Below are 21,925 nucleotides of genomic sequence, written 5' to 3' on the forward strand. Positions count from 1 at the left end.
ACTGCATTCTAATTGCACCGGAATGACCAAGACAGATCTGGTTCCCCACCCTCCTTCGCTTGTCCAATGACCAGATGATCCACCTTCCCCGTCAACCGGACCTGCTGTCGAGGGAAGACAGTCTTCTTTTCCACCCAGATGTCAAGTCTCCATCTCGCGGCCTGGAGAATACACTTATAGCATCGCTCCGACCCGAGCTCCACTCAATTCTCGAAGCTGCACACAAGCCCTCCATGTCGAAGGCCTATGCATACCGTATTGGCCGTCTCCAGGGTTTTCTTTGAGACCGATCACCTGAGGAGTTCCCTCCGTCGATATCGACGATCCTAGACTTCCTCCTGACATTGGCCAACCAAAACCTTACATTGTTCTCGGTGAAGTCTTATGTGGCAGCAATCTCATAGTACCTCCAGACTCACCCTCTCTGTTCCAGAACCACCTGATCAAAACATTCATCAAAGGCTACACTCATCTTCATCCTCCAATACACCCACCCACACCGGGGGTGGAATTTGGATCTTGTGTTGTCCCAGCTCTCGGGTTCCCCCTTCGAACCTCTCGCCATGGTAGATCTTCAACTCTTTTCTTGGAAAGTGGACTTCCTGGTGGCTATTAGGTCAGCCCGGAGACCCTCCGAGTTATCGGCTCTTCGAGTCGATGAACCTTACATGTTATTCCATACCGACCGTGTGGTCCTCAGGACCGACATCACCTTTTTGCCAAAGGTGGTGTCAGCATTTCATGTTAACGAGGACGTTGTTCTTCTGGCCTTCTTTCAGAGCCCGTCCTCCTCAACTGAAAAAAGACTGCACTCCCTCGCTACGCAAGACCCTTAGACTCTTTGTCGCTTATGCAACGGACAAAATTGGGTTACCAATCTTTTCTCAGCGATTGTCTCGCTGGATTGCTTCAACTATTGAACTGTGTTATTAACTTGCTCACAAGCCCCCCCCCCCGACCTCGATCCGTCCGAGGTCGACGAGAGCCATGGCTGCTACAAGGGCATTCCTCAGGGGAGTCCCCTTGGACTCAATCTGCAAAGCAGCCATCTGGTCTAATCCTATGACATTTGTTTCTCACTACTGTTTGGACACCCGCTCTCGAAGAGACACAGTTTTCAGTCGAGCGGTTTTGGCATCCTGCCCTCCTTGAACTTTACCTCGAGGGGTTTTATTCCTTGGGAATGTTTTTTTTTCTGAACCTCCAGGTGTACATGTATCTCTGTGCTTACTTATGACCAATGCTGTTCATTACAACCACTTAAAAGTGTGTGTCTGATTGCAACGGCCCTATGGGCACTGATGCCAGTGTTTTCTCTGTTAACGTTATTTCAAGAATCCATGACTGTAAAGTACATCTTCCTGTGCTTACATGTATTGTTTCAACTTAATCCCACCGAAAACCGAGAACAATGTTAAGGTTATGTTAAAAGACCTCGTTTCATCCCCTCTTGAAATGATGATCCTACCTGTACTTGAGGTTTATTGTTATCTCGCCATACCTACCTTTATGGCACGATTCTTGTTGGTGCATACCTGATATGCGTGCTTGTGTTTTACATGCTTGTGCTTTCCACTTTAATAAATCATGTTTTAGTCCTTAATTGGTGTTGGTTTGCTTCCCACCATCCGGGACTTCAGCTTACTAGCTCTCCATATGTGTGCATTCACAGACGCCATGAAGAAAAATGGCAGGTTACTCACCTGTAACTATCTTTCTTTGAGTGGTCCTCTGTGAATCCACACAAACCCGCCTGGCCATCCCCTCTTGCAAACCTCCTCTTTCCTCGCTAGAGTGGCGTAGGAACTATGGAGCGCCTGCGCGGAGCACCTTTTATGCCCTACTGGGTGGCTGGGTGGGGTTACCGCCAAAACTTAAAAGTTTTAAACTGGGAAGTTTTCCGTTGGAGCCTGCGCAGGTTCACATTCTCCATATGTGTGGATTCACAGAGGACCACTCGAGGAAAGATGGTTACAGGTGAGTAACCTGCCATTTTTAAATAAGCAATGCATGGAAGTGGAAGAAGACAAGAGAATAGGAAGGACAAGAGACCTCTTCCAGAAAATTAGAAACATTGGAGGTAAATTTCAGGCAAAAATTGGTATGATAAGAAACAAAGATGGCAGGGACCTAACAGAAGCTGAAGGGATCAAGAGAAGGTGGCGAGACTATACAGAAGATCTGTATAGGAAGGATAATAATATCGAGGATAGTTTTGACGGTGTGGTGAATGAATTAGAACCAGACATCCTGAGGAGTGAGTTGGAATGGGCCTTAAGAAGCATTGCTAACAACAAGGCAGCAGGAGACAACGGGATCCCAGCTGAACTGTTCAAAATCTTAAAAGATGATGCTGTCAAGGTGATGCATGCCATATACCAGCAAATATGGAAAACACAAGAATGGCCATCAGACTGGAAAAAATCGACATATCCCCATACCAAAAAAGGGAAATGCGAAAGACTGCTCAAACTTCCGTACAGTGGCCCTTATTTCTCATGCCAGTAAGGTAATGCTCAAGATCCTGCAAGGAAGATTCCAGCAATACATGGAGCGAGAGTTGCCAGATGTTCAAGCTGGGTTTAGAAAAGGCAGAGAAACGAGAGACCAGATTGCCAATATCCACTGGATAATGGAGAAAGGCAGGGAGTTTCAGAAAAACATCTACTTCTGCTTCATTGACTATTCTAAAGCCTTTGATTGTGTGGATCATAATAAATTGTGGCAAGTTCTTGGAGGGATGGGCATCCCAAGCCACCTTGTCTCTCTCCTGAGGAATCTGTACAAGAACCAAGAAGCAACGATAAGAACTGACCACGGAACAACAGACTGGTTCAAGATTGGGAAAGGCATACGGCAAGGCTGCATACTCTCACCCAACCTCTTTAACTTGTATGCAGAACACATCATGTGATGTGTGGGGCTTGATGAATGCAAGGCTGGGGTGTAAATTGCTGGAAGAAACATTAACAACCTCAGATATGCAGATGACACCACTCTGATGGCCGAAAGTGAGGAGGAGCTGAGGAGCCTTCTAATCAAGGTGAAAGAAGAAAGCGCCAAAGCTGGGTTGCAGCTAAACATCAAAAAAACCAAGATCATGGCAACAAGAATGATTGACAACTGGAAAACAGAGGGAGAAAATGTGGAGGCCGTGACAGACTCTGTATTTCTAGGTGCAAAGATTACTGCAGATGCAGACTGTGGCCAGGAAATCAGAAGGCAATTACTTCTTGGGAGGTGAGCAATGTCCAATCTCGATAAAATAGTAAAGAGTAGAGACATCACACTGGCAACAAAGATCCGCATAGTCAAAGCCATGGCATTCCCTGTAGTAACCTACGGATGTGAGAGCTGGACCTTAGGAAGGCTGAGCGAAGGAAGATAGATGCTTTTGAACTGTGGTGTTGGAGGAAAGTTCTGAGAGTGCCTTGGACTGCGAGAAGATCCAACCAGTCCATCCTCCAGGAAATAAAGCCCGACTGCTCATTGGAGGGAAGGATACTAGAGACAAAGTACTTTGGCCATATCATGAGGAGACAGCAAAGCCTGGAGAAGACAATTATGCTGGGGAAAGTGGAAGGTAAAAGGAAGAGGGGCCGACCAAGGGCAAGATGGATGGATGGCATCGTTGAAGTGACTGGACTGACCTTGAAGGAGCTGGGGGTGGTGACGGCTGACAGGGAGCTCTGGCGTGGGCTGGTCCGTGAGGTCACGAAGAGTCGGAGACGACTGAACGAATGAACAACATCAACCTGCCATTATTTCACGCACAAAATTATTAAACATGTTGTATACAACATTACCTTCAGGATATGTATATAAGGCATTTATGAAACTAATGAATTTAGTGTTTATACTTGGGTCCCATCTCCAAAATATCTCATGTAAATACACTTCTGGTCCTAAGCATTTTGGATAAGGGATACTCAACATGTACTATGAGCTACTTTGTATATTTATTTTCTTATACTCACAACGAACGGCTCAACTTTTGCATGGCATCTCTACTTTTTGCATGTGTCCTGTGATTGTTTGTCAGGCAACCATAATTGGAAATGCATTTCTGGAATGTGTTCCTTAAAAGCAAGTGAAGAATATTGATAGATGAGAAAAGATGCTAAAATTCTGTGGCAAAATCCAAGCAGCTTTACCAGTGGCTTCTTTAAACCTAGGGGATTTTGTAACCTCATTTCTCCTTTGGAAACCTGCCTTGTGACAAAATGTGGGGCTTTCCAAAGCCATTTATGAAATGGCATTCGGGTCAGCTATTCGAACAAAAGTCACTATCCCATCAATGATTCCCTTGTAACAATTATTTGTAGGATCATATACTTGGCATTCAGGACGTTTCAGGTTCAGGCAGAGATAGGAACAGTATTTCCCCAATTTCCTATACCTCCCATAACAAGTTTGTTGTTGTTGTGTGCCTTCAAGTAACTTCTGACTCATGGTGACCCTATAATGTTATTTTCTAGCCAAGATTTATTCAATTTCTACAGTCCCTGTCGTATATCTTGGGATCTGATCCCAGATTATCTACTTATTCCAGATTATATGACAGTGGAGACGCATATAATCCAGTTCAAAGCAGATAATTGGGATCAGATCCTGGGATATAGTTCAGTGTAGATCCAGCCTGAATGTGACTTGCTCTAAGCCAGTGGTTCGCAACCTCTGAGTCCCCCGATGTTTTGACCTTCGACTCCCAGAAATCCTAACAGCTGGTAAACTTGCTGGGATTTCTGGAAGTTGTAGGCCAAAACACCTGGAGACCCATAGATTAAGAAGCACTGCTCTAGGCTAACAAGTGGGTTTATGTGAATGAGCAAAAATTTGAACCCCGATCTCCCAGAATCCTATTCCAACACTGAAACCACTGCACCATGCTTCTCTAAATAAATGAGTAGGTAATAATAATAATAACCTACTCATTGTGTTGCAGCTGGCTGAGTGTCAGGTGCATTAAGATCACTCTGACCAAAAGGTCATGAGTTCGAAGCTAGCCTGGGTTGGAGTGGGCTTCCAACCAATTGTGTAGCCTGTTGTCGACCTTTGCAACTCGAAATACAGTTGCAGCTGTCAAGTAGGAAAATTAGGTACCACCTTGTGTGGGGAGGCTAAATTAACTAATTTATGAGGCCATAAAAAAGACACCAGCAAAGCACTCCAGCAAAAGCATGCAGGGAATGCGGAAGTACTTCATCAGTGTCGCAGATGGATGATGAAAGCGACAGCTCCCCTGGCAGCCAGAAAAAGTTAAATAGCCTCTGTGTATGTCTGTATATGTTGTATGTCAAATCGGCATTGAATGTTTGCCATATATGTGTACACTGTAATCCACCCTGAGTCCCCTGCAGGGTGAGAAGGGCGGAATATAAATACTGTAAAATAAATAAATAAATAATCTTTATGAACTAGTTCTTTGATTTAAGGTATCTTCCTCCAAACTTGGCTCATATATCTTGTCTAATTCTGAACAGTTTTCTGAGCCGCTCAGATTTCTCATCATACATCTGTGTGAACATGTGAGAATGTTCTTGAAAATAAGTCCTGGAGTAGGTTATTCAATCTAAAAGTCTAACTATAAGGTTTCTTGGGGGAGTAGTGTAGTTAGAAATGAAAACCATCAGATAGAGAGTGAGGAGTCAATAGGATAGTCTTTTGATTTACTAGTTAGTCTTGGTGAATGGTAGATAGAATCATAGAATCATAGAATCAAAGAGTTGGAAGAGACCTCATGAGCCATCTAGTCCAACCCCCTGCCAAGAAGCAGGAATATTGCATTCAAATCACCCCTGACAGATGGCCATCCAGCCTCTGCTTAAAAGCTTCCAAAGAAGGAGCCTCCACCACACTCCGGGGCAGAGAGTTCCACTGCTCTCACAGTCAGGAAGTTCTTCCTCATGTTCAGATGGAATCTCCTCTCTTGTAGTTTGAAGCCATTGTTCCGCGTCCTAGTCTCCAGGGAAGCAGAAAACAAGCTTGCTCCCTCCTCCCTGTGGCTTCCTCTCACATATTTATACATGGCTATCATATCCCCTCTCAGCCTTCTCTTCTTCAGGCTAAACATGCCCAGCTCCTTAAGCCGCTCCTCATAGGGCTTGTTCTCCAGACCTTTTATCATTTTAGTCGCTAGTATGTGTGTCTGTGTATTGGCTTGATTCATTTTCTGTGTCTATATGTTCCTTGAATGGTCATTCATAGTAGTTTTTGTTGCTGTACTGTATTAGTATTAGAAAACAGATCAGCAGGCCAAGGAGAGGTGGGTAAGAAAAAAAACATACTGTTATTATTTTGATAATGTGCTCATTTTATGATAGGTATGTTTTATTTTAATATTAATATTAAAAAGTAAATACGTTCTGGGAAACATGTAGTCTACTTGCCCAATGTTATTCAGAGAAATCCCTCCCCTTCCAGCCTGAATGGCAGGCATTATGTGAGATAGAACAGCTGACACACTGCTAGGGGGCTCTCCTGCTTCCAGCCCAGCAGCACCCTCCTTCCCTCTTCTCTATGGCTCTTGTGACCTCTCGGGGTTCACTTCCTGTTGGAAGTGCTTCGTTTTCCTGCAGCAGGTATATGCAGTAAGCTGGCTCTTTGTTACTCACTGCACTCCTTTCTCCCTGGATGCTTTGAAGGTAGGAAAGCAATAGGCTTCTTTTCTGAACCTGCAGACACATCTTGGAAAGGGCTCCCAGGTGGAGTGGCCACAGCTCTTAAGATAAAGCAGGTTCCTCAAATTAGAGAGGGGCAATGAATTGGATGAAATCTTGAACATACACCCCATAGCTCAGAATAATTAGAATTTCTCATGCAAATGTTTCTTTTCTGTTCCACATAACTTTCATCCAAAGTAATGATCTGGGGGAAGCATTGGATAGAGAATTTGGGGGGGGGGGGGATTGGTTGGGTAGCTGCAATTGCATAGTTTTCTTTAAGAGCCCCCCCCCCTTTCCCCTCCAGAGAAAAACTTGCAGTCAAGTGGGATAGGAAGCAGACCCAGGATTCAAACTCTTAAGAATTTACTGTGGAGGATGTAAGATTATCACTTTTTTTAAAAAAAGTTTCACCAAGCTATTTGTTTGCGCAATCTGCATTGAGCAAGAATCTTGAATTCACTGTATAATGTCTGAATGTTGCAGTTCTGTTTAGGCATTGGATACCCATTTATTTCTTCAGAGGTTCAGATTAAGTATGCCTAAACCAATATGAGAAATAATCTAAAATGCATATAATTTTGAATTAGTTAAATTTAAATATCTGTAAAAATATGTATAGTGTCACATAGTGCTGATCCTGTACATTTAGTGCAGTATCACCATAATCCCTGTAAGGTTGACCAATACTATTATTTCCATCGTGCTGACCAGAGCCTGAGATAAAGTGGTTTGTTCAGATCCTTGGTTGTTCTTGCAAGAGTTGTTGTCTGTTGAAGCTGTACAACATCTCCATGTTTCCTCGCTGCTGTTTTGTGCATTGAAATAATTTCCAAATTATGGCAATCTTTTCACTGGGTTTTCTTGGCAAGATTTATTCTGATTGATATTATCCTTGCCTTCCTCTGAGGCTGAGAGAGTATGACTTCTCCAAAATCACCAAGTGGGTTTTCACTATTTGAACCTCGTCTCAAGAGCTGTAGTTGGGTCTATACTGGTTGGGTCTACACTGCCATATAATCCAATTTTTGAATCCAGATTATCTGCTTTAAACTGGATTATATGAGCCAATTCAAGCCAGATAATCTGGATTCAGAAATTGGATTATATGACAGTGTAGATGAGGCCTAAGATTACTGTTTTGTGTAATAAAGGTATAGATTTGAATCTGTACTGATTTAGAGGCATGTCTCTTCAAGATTTGGTTTTCAGTTTCTACTATGTTACTTTTGTAAAACTTAACCCAACAAGGAGATAAACCTGAGTTCTGTTCTTAACTGCAGTGATTCAAATCTTTGAATATCAATCAGTCAATTTTAGTGAGCAGTATCTGTGCTTCATTCGCTTACATAGCATGCTGCATTGTTGAATAAGGTGGAATTCTTCGATTTGTTTTCTCCTGGAAAGTGGGTAACAAAGGCGGAGGGGAATGTTCCCCTTGAAATTAAATCATCCAGAGTAATGATGCAATTCTTTTTCCTCTTTGCAGTTTGTAGACAAAGCTGATGCTGTTTTTGGCAGCATAGGTGAAAAACATAAGCATTTCTTGAGTTTGCTCATAAAATAGTGTATTACTTTATCTTTTTGGGTAGGTGGGGGAGGGGGTAAATTGGAGCTTACATCTCAATTGTTATGACTGATCCATGGAGTTGAATAATTTGTAGTTCAGTGAGATGTTTAGTGTTCTCTGCTAGAGACCTGTAGTGCAGGGAATAGACTAGTGCGCTTCCTGGAAATTTGAAACAATTTCCAGGAAACTACAAATCCCAAAAATTTACAAGAAGGAGCCCTGGTATCAGCCTGTTGTCATACATGTGGTCTGCTAGATACTGTGTTCATATCTTTTGCTCTTTTTAGAAATAACTCTTCCAGAAGCTCAATCGCTGCTCATTTCGTTATGTGGCCATCCATAATGATTGCACCTAAAATTAAGGCACAATAGTTTAGCATTGTATTCCAAGTGCAGCCACTTGGTATGAAATTCCCCATAGCTATTACACAAAGTAAAGTTAAAAATTCAGTAAACGTTTGTTTATCCTATCAGGAACCCTGTGCTATATCCTCCTGATCTTTTATAAAGCTAGTGTGTTTTACCTGACCATTTAGGACCCATGGCAATAGAGATGGTTGTTGTTGTGTACCCCTTGCTTTCCTCTGGGGCTGAGAGAATATGACTTGCTCATAATCACTCCTAGGACTCCATGACTGAGCAGAGATTTGAAACCTGGTCTCCAGAACCATAGGCTCGCACTCAAATCATTGGAACATGCTGACTCACAATGGGTATAGTTTGCAATAATACAAAGTGTGCCAAAATGTATACACATTTTAAGAGTAACAAAAGATGTATATAAGTCACATTCTACAATTACAAGTGATGCTCAAAGTAGTTACCATCAGCATCCAAGCACTTCTAATTATGGTGAAGTACTACTGCTACTACTACTACTACTACTACTTGTTGTTGTTCATTCGTTCAGTCGTCTCCGACTCTTCGTGACCTCATGGACCAGCCCACGGCAGAGCTCCCTGTTGGCCGTCACCACCCCCAGCTCCTTCAAGGTCAGTCCAGTCACTTCAAGGATGCCATCCATCCATCTTGCCCTTGGTCGGACCCTCTTTCTTTTGCCTTCCACTTTCCCCAGCATAATTGTCTTCTCTAGGCTTTGCTGTCTCATGATGTGGCCAAAGTACTTCAACTTTGTCTCTAGTATCCTTCCCTCCAGTGAGCAGCCGGGCTTTATTTCCTGGAGGATGGACTTGTTGGATCTTCTCGCAGTCCAAGGCACTCTCAGAACTTTCCTCCAACACCACAGTTCAAAAGCATCGATCTTCCTTCGCTCAGCCTTCCCTAAGGTCCAGCTCTCACATCCGTAGGTTACTACAGGGAATACCATGGCTTTGACTAGGCGGATCTTTGTTGCCAGTGTGATGTCTCTACTCTTCACTATTTTATCGAGACTGGACATTGCTCTCCTCCCAAGGAGTAAGCATCTTCTGATTTCCTGGCTACAGTCTGCGTCTGCAGTAATCTTTGCGCCTAGAAATACAAAGTCTGTCACTGCCTCCACAATTTCTCCCTCTATTTTCCAGTTGTCAATCATTCTTGTTGCCATAATCTTGGTTTTTTTGATGTTTAACTGCAGCCCGGCTTTTGCGCTTTCTTCTTTCACCTTAATTAGAAGGCTCCTCAGCTCCTCCTCGCTTTCGGCCATCAGAGTGGTGTCATCTGCATATCTGAGGTTGTTAATGTTTCTTCCAGCAATTTTTACCCCAGCTTTGCATTCATCAAGCCTCGCACATCGCATGATGTGTTCTGCATACAAGTTAAAGAGGTTGGGTGAGAGTATGCAGCCTTGCCATACGCCTTTCCCAATCTTGAACCAGTCTGCTGTTACTACTAAATACTTTATTTATAGAGCACCCTCTCTCCCTGAGAAAGGAGCAACATGGACTGAAGTCTTCACTTGTATCACTGTGCATGCCCTTTCAGTTTCTTCTCAGAGTACCACCAGTGTAGCTAGGTTTCTTGTCACCAACTCAGCACAAATTCATTCAGTTGTTAGGCGTGTTGGAGGTTCTGTTGCACACTCAGGCCTCTATTGTTGTCATACCTTCACAATGCCCTCAGATTTCAAATACCATTTCAAAGGAGTCTTACTTCTCAAATGGCTCGGCCATTTTTTTACCATCCTACCTGTCCCATGGTGACACTAGCAGTCATTTGGTTAACGCCGTCTTTTTAGTGAACATCATTCATATTCAGTTCAACTTGGGAAAGTAATACACATATAAGATCACTTAAATATGTATACTTTTTTTGGCATCTCTGGCATATTGTTTCTGAGAAGAACACAGTGTTCCTTCGCTTATCGTGAGTGTTCCATTCCAGGAACCCCCACGATAAATGAAAATCCACAATGTAGGGACACTTGGCTGCTGCTGACGACTGAGGAAGGAAGGCACTTGTCTGGTCGAGATCTTCTTTACCCCTATGAAAGGTGGCCCTTGCCCTCCCGACCCTGTCCCCTCCATCTCCAGTGAAGGATCAAGGCCCAGCTGCCCTCCAGCTCCGCCAAGGTAGTCCCTTCCCAAGGCAGAGCTTCATCCCGCTCCCCCTAGATCCAGGCCTCTCCTCCTCCTTGCCTGCCTTCTTCACTTCCTTCCCGGCCTCTCTCGCTCACTGAGTGGCACCGCGCGACCACCAGAAACGGCCTCATCACTGCAGAGCACTGAACCCTCCTTCCTCAGTTATCTTCAGCAGCAGCAGCAGGACAAGGAGCCGCTGGAGCAGGAAGGAGGAAGTGGTATCCTTCGCTAGTTCTCGGTGGTGGCCCCCTCTCCTCCTCCTCTTTCCCCTAATCTGCCCTCAATAAATTAATATTTATTTTTTAAAACCCGCAAACATTGTATTTCTTCCAGCTACTGTATAAAGATTATACATAGGTATATGGCATCCAATGTGATATAATATTAATGGAGGAGAATAATAGAGGTTTACATTACCAGCAATTACCGCCCAGTCTCTAACCTTCTTTTCCTGGGCAAGATTCTGGAATGGATGGTGACGTCGCAGCTCCAGGGATTCCTGGAGGAAACGGATTATTTAGATCCATTTCAGGCTGGTTTTGGGCTTGGCTATGAGACTGAGACAGCTTTGGTCTTTATTTTATGATAAAAGTACTTTGATTTGTATTGTATTACATTGTGAGATATTTTGGGTCCCGTTAGGGAGAAAAGTGGGATATAAATAAAAATTTATAATAATAATAATAATAATAATAATAATTACATTATTAATATTAAATTGGGTAAAAGTAAAGGTTTCCCTGACATAAAGTTCTAGTCCAACTCTGAGTGGTGGTGCTAATCTCCATTTCTGAGCCAAAGAGTGCCGTTGTCCATAGATTCCTCCAAGGTCATGTGGCCAGCATGACTGCATTCACCGCCGTTACCTTGATCTACTCACATTTACATGTTTTTGAACTGCTAGGTTGGAAAAAAGCTGGAGCTAACAGCAAGAGTTCTCCCTGCTCCCCAGATTCGAACCACAGACCTTTCAGTCAGCAAGTTCAGAAGCTCAGCAGTTTAATCCACTGCACCACAAGGGGGTCCTTATAATTAAGTGGATGAACATTAAGAATGGTGTAGTGTTCAGCTCAGACTCCTTCAACTTGAAGGAAGTTCTGTTCAGGGCAGACGTTCACTGAATTTTGAGCATACTGGGCCTTATGTCTTCTTCCTGATTCCACATAAGTTGGTTTTTTAAAGGTGCCCGATTGTTTTTTTCTGCAGGTGGAGGCCTTGTATATACCACGATGTCTGAGAAAACAGTCCACAACCTAACCCCTGCCTTTGACAACATACCCTACAGAATGCAAAACAGAACAGGTTCTACAAATTCTTTGCTGGATGACAAAGACTACTTCCTGAACTCTGGGGATCTCACAGGAATTCCTGTCATTGAGAGTGATAATGAAGATGAGCAAACCTTTGCTCCAAAAGAGACCCTCGCTTCTACCCTTTGCTCTGAGGACAGCCAGGGAGATGTGCGGAGGGTTCGGGATCATGCAGTGGACAATGAGAAGGACACGCAGATCGAAAAGGACCTCTCCTCACCTTTCAATAAAGGACCCTCTGTATTTAAATCTGTTCGTAAAGATTTTAGCATAGCAAGAGATGATGGAAATGAGAGTTTTTTGGCAAAGGAGAAAGCTCGAGAAGGACCTTTTCAAGACCATGACAAATGTTTGGAAAAAATGCAAAAAGAGTTGGATTCCAGATTGAAAAGTAATTTCCTAGATAAATTAGGTGACATCATGTTTGTTCAGATTGTGAAGAGCAAATCCAAAAGGTTTAACATTGTCTTGATCTGTTACCATTTAGTTTAGAAAACTTTATACAAAACAGAAGTAATAGGGGAAAGTATATGCATGGAATAGATCCATCATCTTTCTTCTTTTATGATCTGAAGAGAAACCAGAGTATATATTGTCTATGTAATACATTATAATACTACTAATAGTACAATATAATAATATTATAATTATGCATTATATATTACATGTAATATTACTAACATTGCAGTGTAGTGGTATAGCACAATATAGTAATATATAATACTAATATTATGCTATGTTAATATAATATATCGTATATACATATATTTTTCTTCGTGGCCTCTGTGAATGCACACTTATGGAGAATCTGCGCCTGCACAGGTCCCAACGGAAAACTTTCTAAGTTGAAACTTTTAAGTTTTGGCGGTAACCCCGCCCAGCCACCCACAGGGCATAAAACGCGCCTTGCATGCACTCTGCCATTCCTGTTTTTTCCGCCGCACGTCCCCTCGGGAAATCCTATTATGTCAACGACTAGATTTAAGCATTGTGTACAATGCTCGAAGAAAATTCCTGATTCGGACAAGCACTCAAAGTGCCTCCGGTGCCTCGGTGAGGGCCATAATGCCTCGATTTGTCGACATTGCCAGGCCCTCATGGTACAATCAAGAAAAAATAGAGCAGCTCGACTGAAGGTGTTGCTTTACGAACAAACCTTAGCCCCTCAGCCATCGATATTGACAGCTATGATGTTTCAACCATCGACTGCTCCATCGACATAGAGACCAGCATCGGCTGCTCCTTCGACATCAAAACCAGCATCGGTGGCTTCCACGGCGTCGAGAAGACCACGCCAAGCCAAACAGCCATGCACTCTTACTACATAGACGGTACCAGCGAGGCGTCCGTCCATGTCGAGTTCGATAGCCTCAGTCCGATCAACAAGGTCGACCTCCGCCACTCCACCCTTGACTTCGGCCATGAGAATTGCTTTTAAGCGTTCTCATGAGGACACTAGATGGGCCAGATCGACTCAGCCCGCGGTTCCCCAGACCCCGGGGAAATCCCTTTAATCACAGCCTCCAGCTAAGAAGAGGGCCCAACACTCCTCTTCCTCTTCTTCATTGAGAAGAGTGGCTCAGACCTCCTCAGCAACCTCTTCATCAAGGTCGTCACCAATCCAGCCAGCCCAACAACCTCTCCCGATCGAACCTACCCCGGAGGTTATGCCGGAGGTGGAGTCACACGTCTCACCACAACAATCGGTGGAGACGGTGATACAACTCCCTCAGCAGCGATCGACCGTGAGACAGGAACTCTTCCCGCCTCCGTCTACACCAGAAAGAGGGCGCCAAACCACTCGATTGGCTAGAGCTGCACAGGCCTTGGCCTCCAAACAGCCTCCTCGCCCGTCGTCTCTGGTGGGAGTTGCACGATCCCTCCCAGCTGCTTCGAGGCAACCCATCTGAGGAAGACGACCAAGACCAGGACATTGAAGGCTCGATCCATTCAGAGTTGGTCCTTTTCCTCGACATTGAGAGATCGCCAACACACGACGCTTACGATCCGGACCGTCCATCGCCCACCGACAACGTTCGAGCTTTTGTCGACCAGATGGCCAGAATGGCTGAAACTCTCGGTCTCGAGGTCAAGCAGGTATCCAAAGCTGTATTTAAAAGGGTACAATCCGAGGCGCCCCCAGCTCCTCTCCTGCCCTTCCTCCCTTACCTGTTGGAGGTGATACAAGCATCTTGGAAGACTCCTTCCTCGATTCCACCAACATCCAAGCGCATCGAAGCCTGGTACCGTACAGATGAAGAGGCTCAAGCACCACCCAGACCCGAACTCCGTGGTGGTCAAGGCGTCCCAGTCCGGAAGACAGTCTAACACCCCGTTGGACCGGAAAGGAAAGCGTTTTGACACTGTAGGCAGAAAACTGTACTCGGGAGCCCTCCTTTTGGCGAGAATGGCCAATTATGGAGCCTGCATGGGGGCCTACCAGCAGATCATATGGGAAAAGGCTCAACCTTTTCTGGCTAAGATATCGGATGAGGATCGAGCAGTCCTTTCTGCGCTATCTCAGGAAGCGACTTCCCTGGGCCACCATCAAATGCAGATGGCTAAACACACAGGAGATACTGCGGGCAAGATGATTGCCCACGCCATAGCTATCCGGAGGCACTCCTGGCTGCGTTCCTCAGGCCTGTCCTCATCACGCCAAGTCATCGAGGATCTTCCTTTCGATGCCTTGGGTCTGTTCAATGCCGGAACAGACGATAAGTTAAAGTCAAACCAGGACTACAAGATCCTTGCCTCAAAGTGTGGGATCGAGACACATCCACAAACTCAGCACACGCAATGGTACAGATACCGGCAACGATGCTTCAGGTCCTACCGCCATCAGTCGACCAGGCAGACGCTTCACCCGCTTCCGCCAGCCCAGGCCCAGCCCCAGCAACAACAGCAGCAGCGCCGAGTCCAGCAACCACAGAGGTCTCGGACTCACCAAACACAAAACAATGGCAACTCCAGACGTCGGGTTTGACGTTTTCTCCGACGATACCGAATCCGTGTCCGTTACTTCTGCCGTGCCCACCTCGCCCTTGTCGGTTTGCCTTCCCAACACTGTGATCAACAATCCGGTCAAGTTTGGAGATCGTCTAAGAACTTTCATCCAGGCCTGGCACCATATCACATCCAATGCATGGGTGCTAAAGATTGTTCAAGACGTTTATGCGTTACAGTTCAAAGACTTACCTCCAACCGGAATTATTGTTCGAACCGATCCGTCTCCCCCGATCTTAGCGGAAGTCGATTCCTTGTTGGCAAAAGGGGCGATCCGAAGATCTCCGTCTCGTTTAGACGGTTGTGCCTTCTTCTCCAGGTACTTTATGGTACCGAAGCCGGACGGCTCCCTTCGGCCGATCCTCGTCCTCAGGGCACTCAACAAATTCATGAAACTGACAAAATTCAGAATGGTGACGGTATCGTCAATCATCCCCATGCTTCATCGAGGCGATTTTTTCTCATCAATAGACTTGAAAGACACATATTTCCATTTATCCATTCGGGAAAACCACAGGAGATTCCTCTCCTTCAAAATAGGAGAAAAGACTTTTTCATTTACCATTCTTCCGTTCGGAATCGGGACGGCACCCAGACCATTTACCAAATGCATGTCCGTGTTTGCCGCACATCTCAGAAGGAAAATCCGCATTTTTCCTCACCTGGCCGACTGGTTACTGGCCTCAAAGTCTCCCGACCTTCGGGATCAGATCGCCTTCACCCTCAACCTGCTGCGAAAGCTCGGTCTACAACTAAATGCCGAGAAATCCCACCTCACACCTGCGACATCGATAAAGTTTATCGGCGTCGACTTCGACTCTACGAGGGAAAAGGTATCCCTCCCATCGGTCAGGTTCCAGGCCCTCCAACATGAGAATGCAAGATGCCTTCTTCCCACCAAGCTGAGGGCGCACCAGATCTAAGTTCTCTTGGGGCACATTGCGTCAACGGTAGCTGTTACACCGTTTGCCAGACTCAAGATGCGCCCCTTGCAGCGTTTGTTCCTTGACAACTTCGACCCCTGTCGAGATCCCAAAACAAAACTGCTGTCAATGCCGGCTGTAGTTCGACACTCTCTGAATTGGTGGAAGGATCGTTGAAATGTCTGCATAGGCCTACCTTTCCATGCGAGGCAACCATCAGCCGTGCTCATGACCGACTCATCGACGTTCGCCTGGGGCGCCCACACGGGACAATTTTCCATGCAACACCTGTGGTCCCCAGAGGAACAATCTCACCACATAAACTACATAGAACTGTTAGCCATCTTCAAGGCTCTCAAGGCCTTCCTTCCCCTCCTGACGGGGCAAGTGGTCCAGATCCAGACAGACAACATGATGGCCATGTATTATATCAACAAGCAGGGGGGCACTGGCTCCAGGAAGCTGCTAACGCTGGCCACAAAACTGTGGAACTGGTGCATCCAGCACGCAATTTACCCATTGGCGCTTCACCTTCCAGGTCATCTGAACGACCAGGCCGACTCCCTGAGCCACTCTACGTCCACGTCCCACGAGTGGAAGCTTGACACAATAGAGCTCCAAGCCCTGTTCGACACGTGGGGTTGGCCATCGATTGATCTGTTCGCTGCTCCAATCGTCAGCTCCCACTCTTCGGTGCACGCCTTCCTCAGAATGCAGTACCAGGATATCTAGGAGACGCATTCCTGCTGGACTGGTCAACCCAATGCCTGTACATCTTTCCTCTGATCCCTCTCTTACTTCGGGTGATTGAGAAAATCGAGATGTCCTGGGCCTACTGCATTCTCATCGCGCCGGAATGGCTGAGACAAGTTTGGTTCCCAGTACTCCTGAAGCTATCCAACTCTCAGGCGATCAAGTTACCACCTCGCCCAGACCTCTTATCCAGAGAGAACGGCCTCCTTCTGCATCTAGATGTTTCATTCCTCCATCTGGCGGCATGGAAGATAACGTTCTAGAGCCTTTTTGCCCCGAGCTCCAATCGATCCTCGAGGCAGCACACAAGCCTTCGTCATCGAGAGCATATGCTTATCGCATCGGGCGCCTCCAAGAGTTCCTCCGACTCCGAGCGATTCCGGAATTTCCACTGTCGATACTGACGATTTTGGACTTCCTTCTCTCTCTGACGACTCAGTAGCTTACCTTGGCCTCTCTAAAGTCTTACGTCACAGCGATCTCCTGGTATGTCCAGAGACTAGGCTCCCCCTCACTCTTCGGCAACCATCTCATCAAAACCTTTTTGAGAGGTTACAACCATCTTAATCCACCAATCCACCCACCAACGCCGGGATGGAGCCTCGACATCGTCCTTTCCCAGCTAACAGGCCCTCCCTTCTTAGCCACAACGGACCTTCGTCTTCTTTCATGGAAAGTCTCCTTCCTGGTCGCTATCACATTGGCCCGTAGGCCTTCGGAGTTGGCGGCATTGCGAGTCAATGAGCCCTACCTACTTTTTCATACCGATCGAGTAGTGCTGAGGACCGATATCACCTTCTTACCAAAGGTGGTGTCTTCCTTCCATGTCAACGAGGACATAGTCCTGCTGGCTTTCTTCCAAAACCCTTCATCGTTACCGGAAAAGAGATTGCACTCTCTAGACGTTCGAAGGGCATTGTTGTTCTATAGACAAAGGACTGCTGCCCTGAGAAAAACTCCCAGACTTTTCGTCGCTTATGTGACAGACAAACTGGGGTTGCCACTCTCCTCCCAAAGACTTTCTCGATGGATTGCCTCGACGATCGAACTCTGTTAGGAACTGGCGCATAAGCCGCCGTCGTCGATGGCACAATCAGGTCGACTAGGGCCATGGCAGCCACGACAGCATTCCTGCGGGGGATCCCGCTGGACTCGATTTGCAAGGCGGCCATTTGGTCTAACCCAATGACTTTCATTTCCCACTATCGACTGGACACTCGGTCTTGACATGAGACCGCCTTTGGTCGAGCAATCTTGTCGACTTGTCCCCTTTGAAAATGGTCACTAGGGCTCCCTGGGTTTTTGTTGTTGCCCTTCTTTTAGGGCGCTGACATGTTTCTACAATAAGGACTGTGTTCTTGACGACCCCTGCCGGGTACATTGATCGTGTGTATACCCCATTGTTTTCCTCCCGTTCCGGGAGTACAAATTTCAAGAAGTTTGTTGTTCTTCTATGTAACGTGTTTTTTCTCAAATGATATGCCTGCAATACACATACAGTACTTGCACATACCCAATGTCCTCGATATCTCTTCTTACCTGTATTGTTACCACTTGTCGGGCCCATGATGGGTCCTGAGTATTTCTTGTTATGACATGTGTTTATCTACTGTGATACCTACTGGTTCATTCACTGATGCCTAACCGTATGTGGAATGTGTTCCCCTTCTATTGTATACCTGCTTATGCAACGGGGTGATGTTTACGTTACTGTATATGCTTCTGCACACTTGATACTCTCATGTGATGTACAAGGTCTTCCTTTATTCATGAATAAAACATGTTTTGGTCCTTCAATTGGTGTCGGTTTGCTTCCCACCATCCGGGACCTTAGCTTGCTGGCTCTCCATAAGTGTGCATTCACAGAGGCCACGAAGAAAAATGGTAGGTTACTCACCTCTAACCATGTTTCTACGAGTGGGCCTCTGTGAATCCACACTAACCCGCCCAGCCGTCCCCTCTTGCAAACCTCCCCCTATTCCTTGCTATGCGGTGTAAGGAATGGTGGAGTGCATGCGGGGGGCGCCTTTTATGCCCTGCGGGCGGCTGGGCGGGGTTACCGCCAAAACTTAAAAGTTTCAACTTGGAAAGTTTTCTGTTGGGACCTGCGCAGGCGCAGATTTTCCATAAGTGTGGATTCACAGAGGCCCACTCGAAGAAACATGGTTACAGGTGAGTAACCTACCAATATTTATCATATACTATATTATAATATATTACTAATAATAGAATATAATAGTTATATATTAAATATTACATGTAATATTACTAATAATATTGCAGTATAGTGGTATAATTCAATATGGTAATATATAATACTAATATTGTTCTATGCTAATAATATAATATATTGTATATACATGTAACGTAAGCTGCTCTGAGTTCCCTTCAGGGTGAGAGAGAGTGGGTTTTAAAAATAGTAAATAAATAAATAATGCCGTTTTCCTTATCATAGCATCTCTCATATTCCACTGCAATAAGTAGGCACTTCATTTTGATTTACCTGTTTCTGTCCACCGCCGAATAGCTCAAAGTCACAAACTTTGAGACATGGCAGTTGTAACTTCCCTTATTTCAACAGTAAGTTACTCTTGCTGAAATAAATGGAGGATTCTTCCTTTGTGCTTGCTCTGGATAAATGTAACAGCAATTTGTGCAATAAGTTCAGGGAACCTCTCCCATTTTTTTTCTAACTGAATGTTTGTTTTCCTCAAGTAGAAGAAACATTACGTACCCAATTAGGACCACAAACCCCGGAAATCAACTTCAGGGTAAGTATGTATTGTGCACGTCTGACTGTGGATGTTTTGCATGATACGATGGTCAGATTGCTTTTCTGTGTAGAATTATTGTACAGATTTTCTAGTGACACTCTGCTAGTGTAGTGATGTGTTCAACTACTCAAACACCTGAAAGGTGAGTGATATAGATTCAAACCTAGGAGTCTTTTCTTGAGCCACCTAGAAGTAGGGAAAGGCCCTACATGAGAGTGAAGAAGCAGCTAGCCAAAACAGGTAATGTAATCAGAATGATGAGAATATGCAAAAAAATACCGTATATACTCGAGTATAAGCTGAGTTTTTCAGTCCATTTTAAGGCTGAAAAAGCACCCCTTGGCTTATACTCGGGTCAAGGTTACTTATTATTATACACTATTACTATTACTATTATTATTTCATTATATTTATTATTTTACTTTATTATTATTTTATTACATTTATTATTTTACTCTAGTATTGCATTTACATTATTTTACTCTGTTATTATTTTTATTACATTTATTAGTTCAGTCTGTTATTATTTTTACATTTATTTTTCTCTATTATTGTTGTTATTACATTTTAATTATTTTACTCTATTATTTGTATTACATTTATTATTTTATTTTCTTTATTATTATTGGAAGGGTACGTAAGCATATTTATATTGAAGAAGGTTAGAATAATGGTTTATTTTTGAAATTTACCAGTAGGTGCTGCATCTCCCACCCTCGGCTTATACTCAATAAGTTTTCCCAGTTTTTTGTTTCGAGCATATACGGTAAGCCTGAATTACAGCTCCCTGGAACTAGATGGTTCTGGAGGCTGTAGTTCAGGCTATGAGAGTGAAGGTACATCAGGATTGGGAAGTTAGAAGACAGAGTGGTCTAAGCAAATGAAGGGAAGGTTGAAATAAACCCTAGGAAGACAAAAGAGAAAATCACAGAGCCAGAAGGTATAAAAGTAGGGAAAGCTGAACTTCACCTCCTTGCCTTCTTTTTTCTTTTTCTTTTCCATCCCTGTCTTCGGCCCTTCCATTCCTTACTCTTTCTTCCCTCCCCTCCCTTCATACCTTTTCTTTCTCTTCCTTTCCTACTTTATCTCACTCCTTGCTCCTTTGTCTCTCCTGCTTCTCTTCCTTCTTTTGCTAGAACACATATGAATGAGGGGAAGGGAGGAAGAAAGGAAAGGAAAGGTGAGGGGAAGAAAGAAAAAGTATGGAAACGAGAAAAAGGAAAGGGGGGGAAAGTAGGAGGGAGGGAGGGAAGGCGAGCAGACAGGCAAGCAAGCAAGAAAGCAATCAGAGAGCCTCAGTAGCCCAGTTCTTTCTCCAGGAAAAGGAGGGCATCCTTTAGTATAATATGTCTTAAAGACTATACCATTTAAAAACTCTGATCTGCCTTCAGTTTGTCATCATTTTCTCCTTCTTTATCTGGGGAATTCTCCACTACTTCCCACAAATTGTCTCTTAACAAAAAAAATTAATTTTAAATGACCATGTGTCATAATTGCTGACAATCAACCTTTCAAAAAGCAATCCACTTGCTTGAAATACCATTGCCATATTTCTTCAATCTCAGTATGGTCTCTACTGGTCTGTACTGGGTTATACTGGGCTATACTGGGCTCAGAACCTTTGTTGGGTGAGTGGGCTTAATAACAAAAGATCCTTCTCATAAATGTACAGCAGAGTAATTTAGTAGCACAGTGTGACCCAGCACCAGTAGCCTAAAGTGATAAAAAGAACAAAAATATACAGACCAATGTTCTCTCTTCTATTGAAGGCTTTTCTTTGTAGTAAAATAATTTAGTTTTTTTACTGCTGCTCTGAGTCAGAGTGAAGAGAGATGGGGCCAGGGGACAGTTCCACCTTGTTTCCTGTGCTATGCTAATAATATAATAATATAATATATTGTATATACATATAATATTTTTAATATTATAATGTAATACAATATAATACTACTACTGCTAATATATTATAATTATATATTTTATATAACATGTAATATTACTAATAATATTACAATATAATGGTATAGTACAATATAGTAATATATAATACTGATATTGTACTATGCTAATAATATAATATATTGTATGTATATGTATCTTATAAGCTGCCGCTCTGAGTCCCCTTCGGGGTGAGAAGGGTGGCATATAAATGACGTAAATAAATAAATAAATTGTTGCACTATTTACAATAACAAGGTTTCCACAACACAAATAAACAAATACATAGTAGCTTTGCATGCAGCGGAAGCATGCCGGGCCCATAACCTTTGTTGGGTGAGTGGGCTAATTAACAAAAGACCCTCTCCATGAATGTATAGCAGAGCAACTTAGCAGCAGCAGTGTGATCCAGCACCAGTAGCCCAAAGTGATAAAAAGAACAAAACCACACAAACCAAGGAGTTCCCTCA

At 44.2% G+C, this 21,925-nt stretch overlaps 1 protein-coding gene across 7 annotated transcripts in view; it reads left to right on the forward strand.

Moving 5' to 3' along the window:
• Positions 1–21,925, forward strand: part of LOC137095694 (zinc finger MYM-type protein 4-like) — a 154,912-nt gene that overhangs the window by 61,773 nt on the left and 71,214 nt on the right. For 3 of the 7 annotated variants that reach the window (XM_067462490.1, XM_067462496.1, XM_067462495.1), the window contains exons 1-3: positions 6,587–6,644; positions 11,958–12,473; positions 19,462–19,514. In XM_067462490.1, the coding sequence (XP_067318591.1) occupies positions 11,981–12,473; positions 19,462–19,514 (546 nt within the window). In that variant the 5' untranslated portion in view covers positions 6,587–6,644; positions 11,958–11,980. The other 4 variants (XM_067462492.1, XM_067462493.1, XM_067462494.1 and 1 more) reach the window with 4 other exon arrangements.

Source organism: Anolis sagrei, chromosome Y (genome assembly GCF_037176765.1).
Source record: "Anolis sagrei isolate rAnoSag1 chromosome Y, rAnoSag1.mat, whole genome shotgun sequence".
Classification (NCBI taxonomy): domain Eukaryota; kingdom Metazoa; phylum Chordata; class Lepidosauria; order Squamata; family Dactyloidae; genus Anolis; species Anolis sagrei.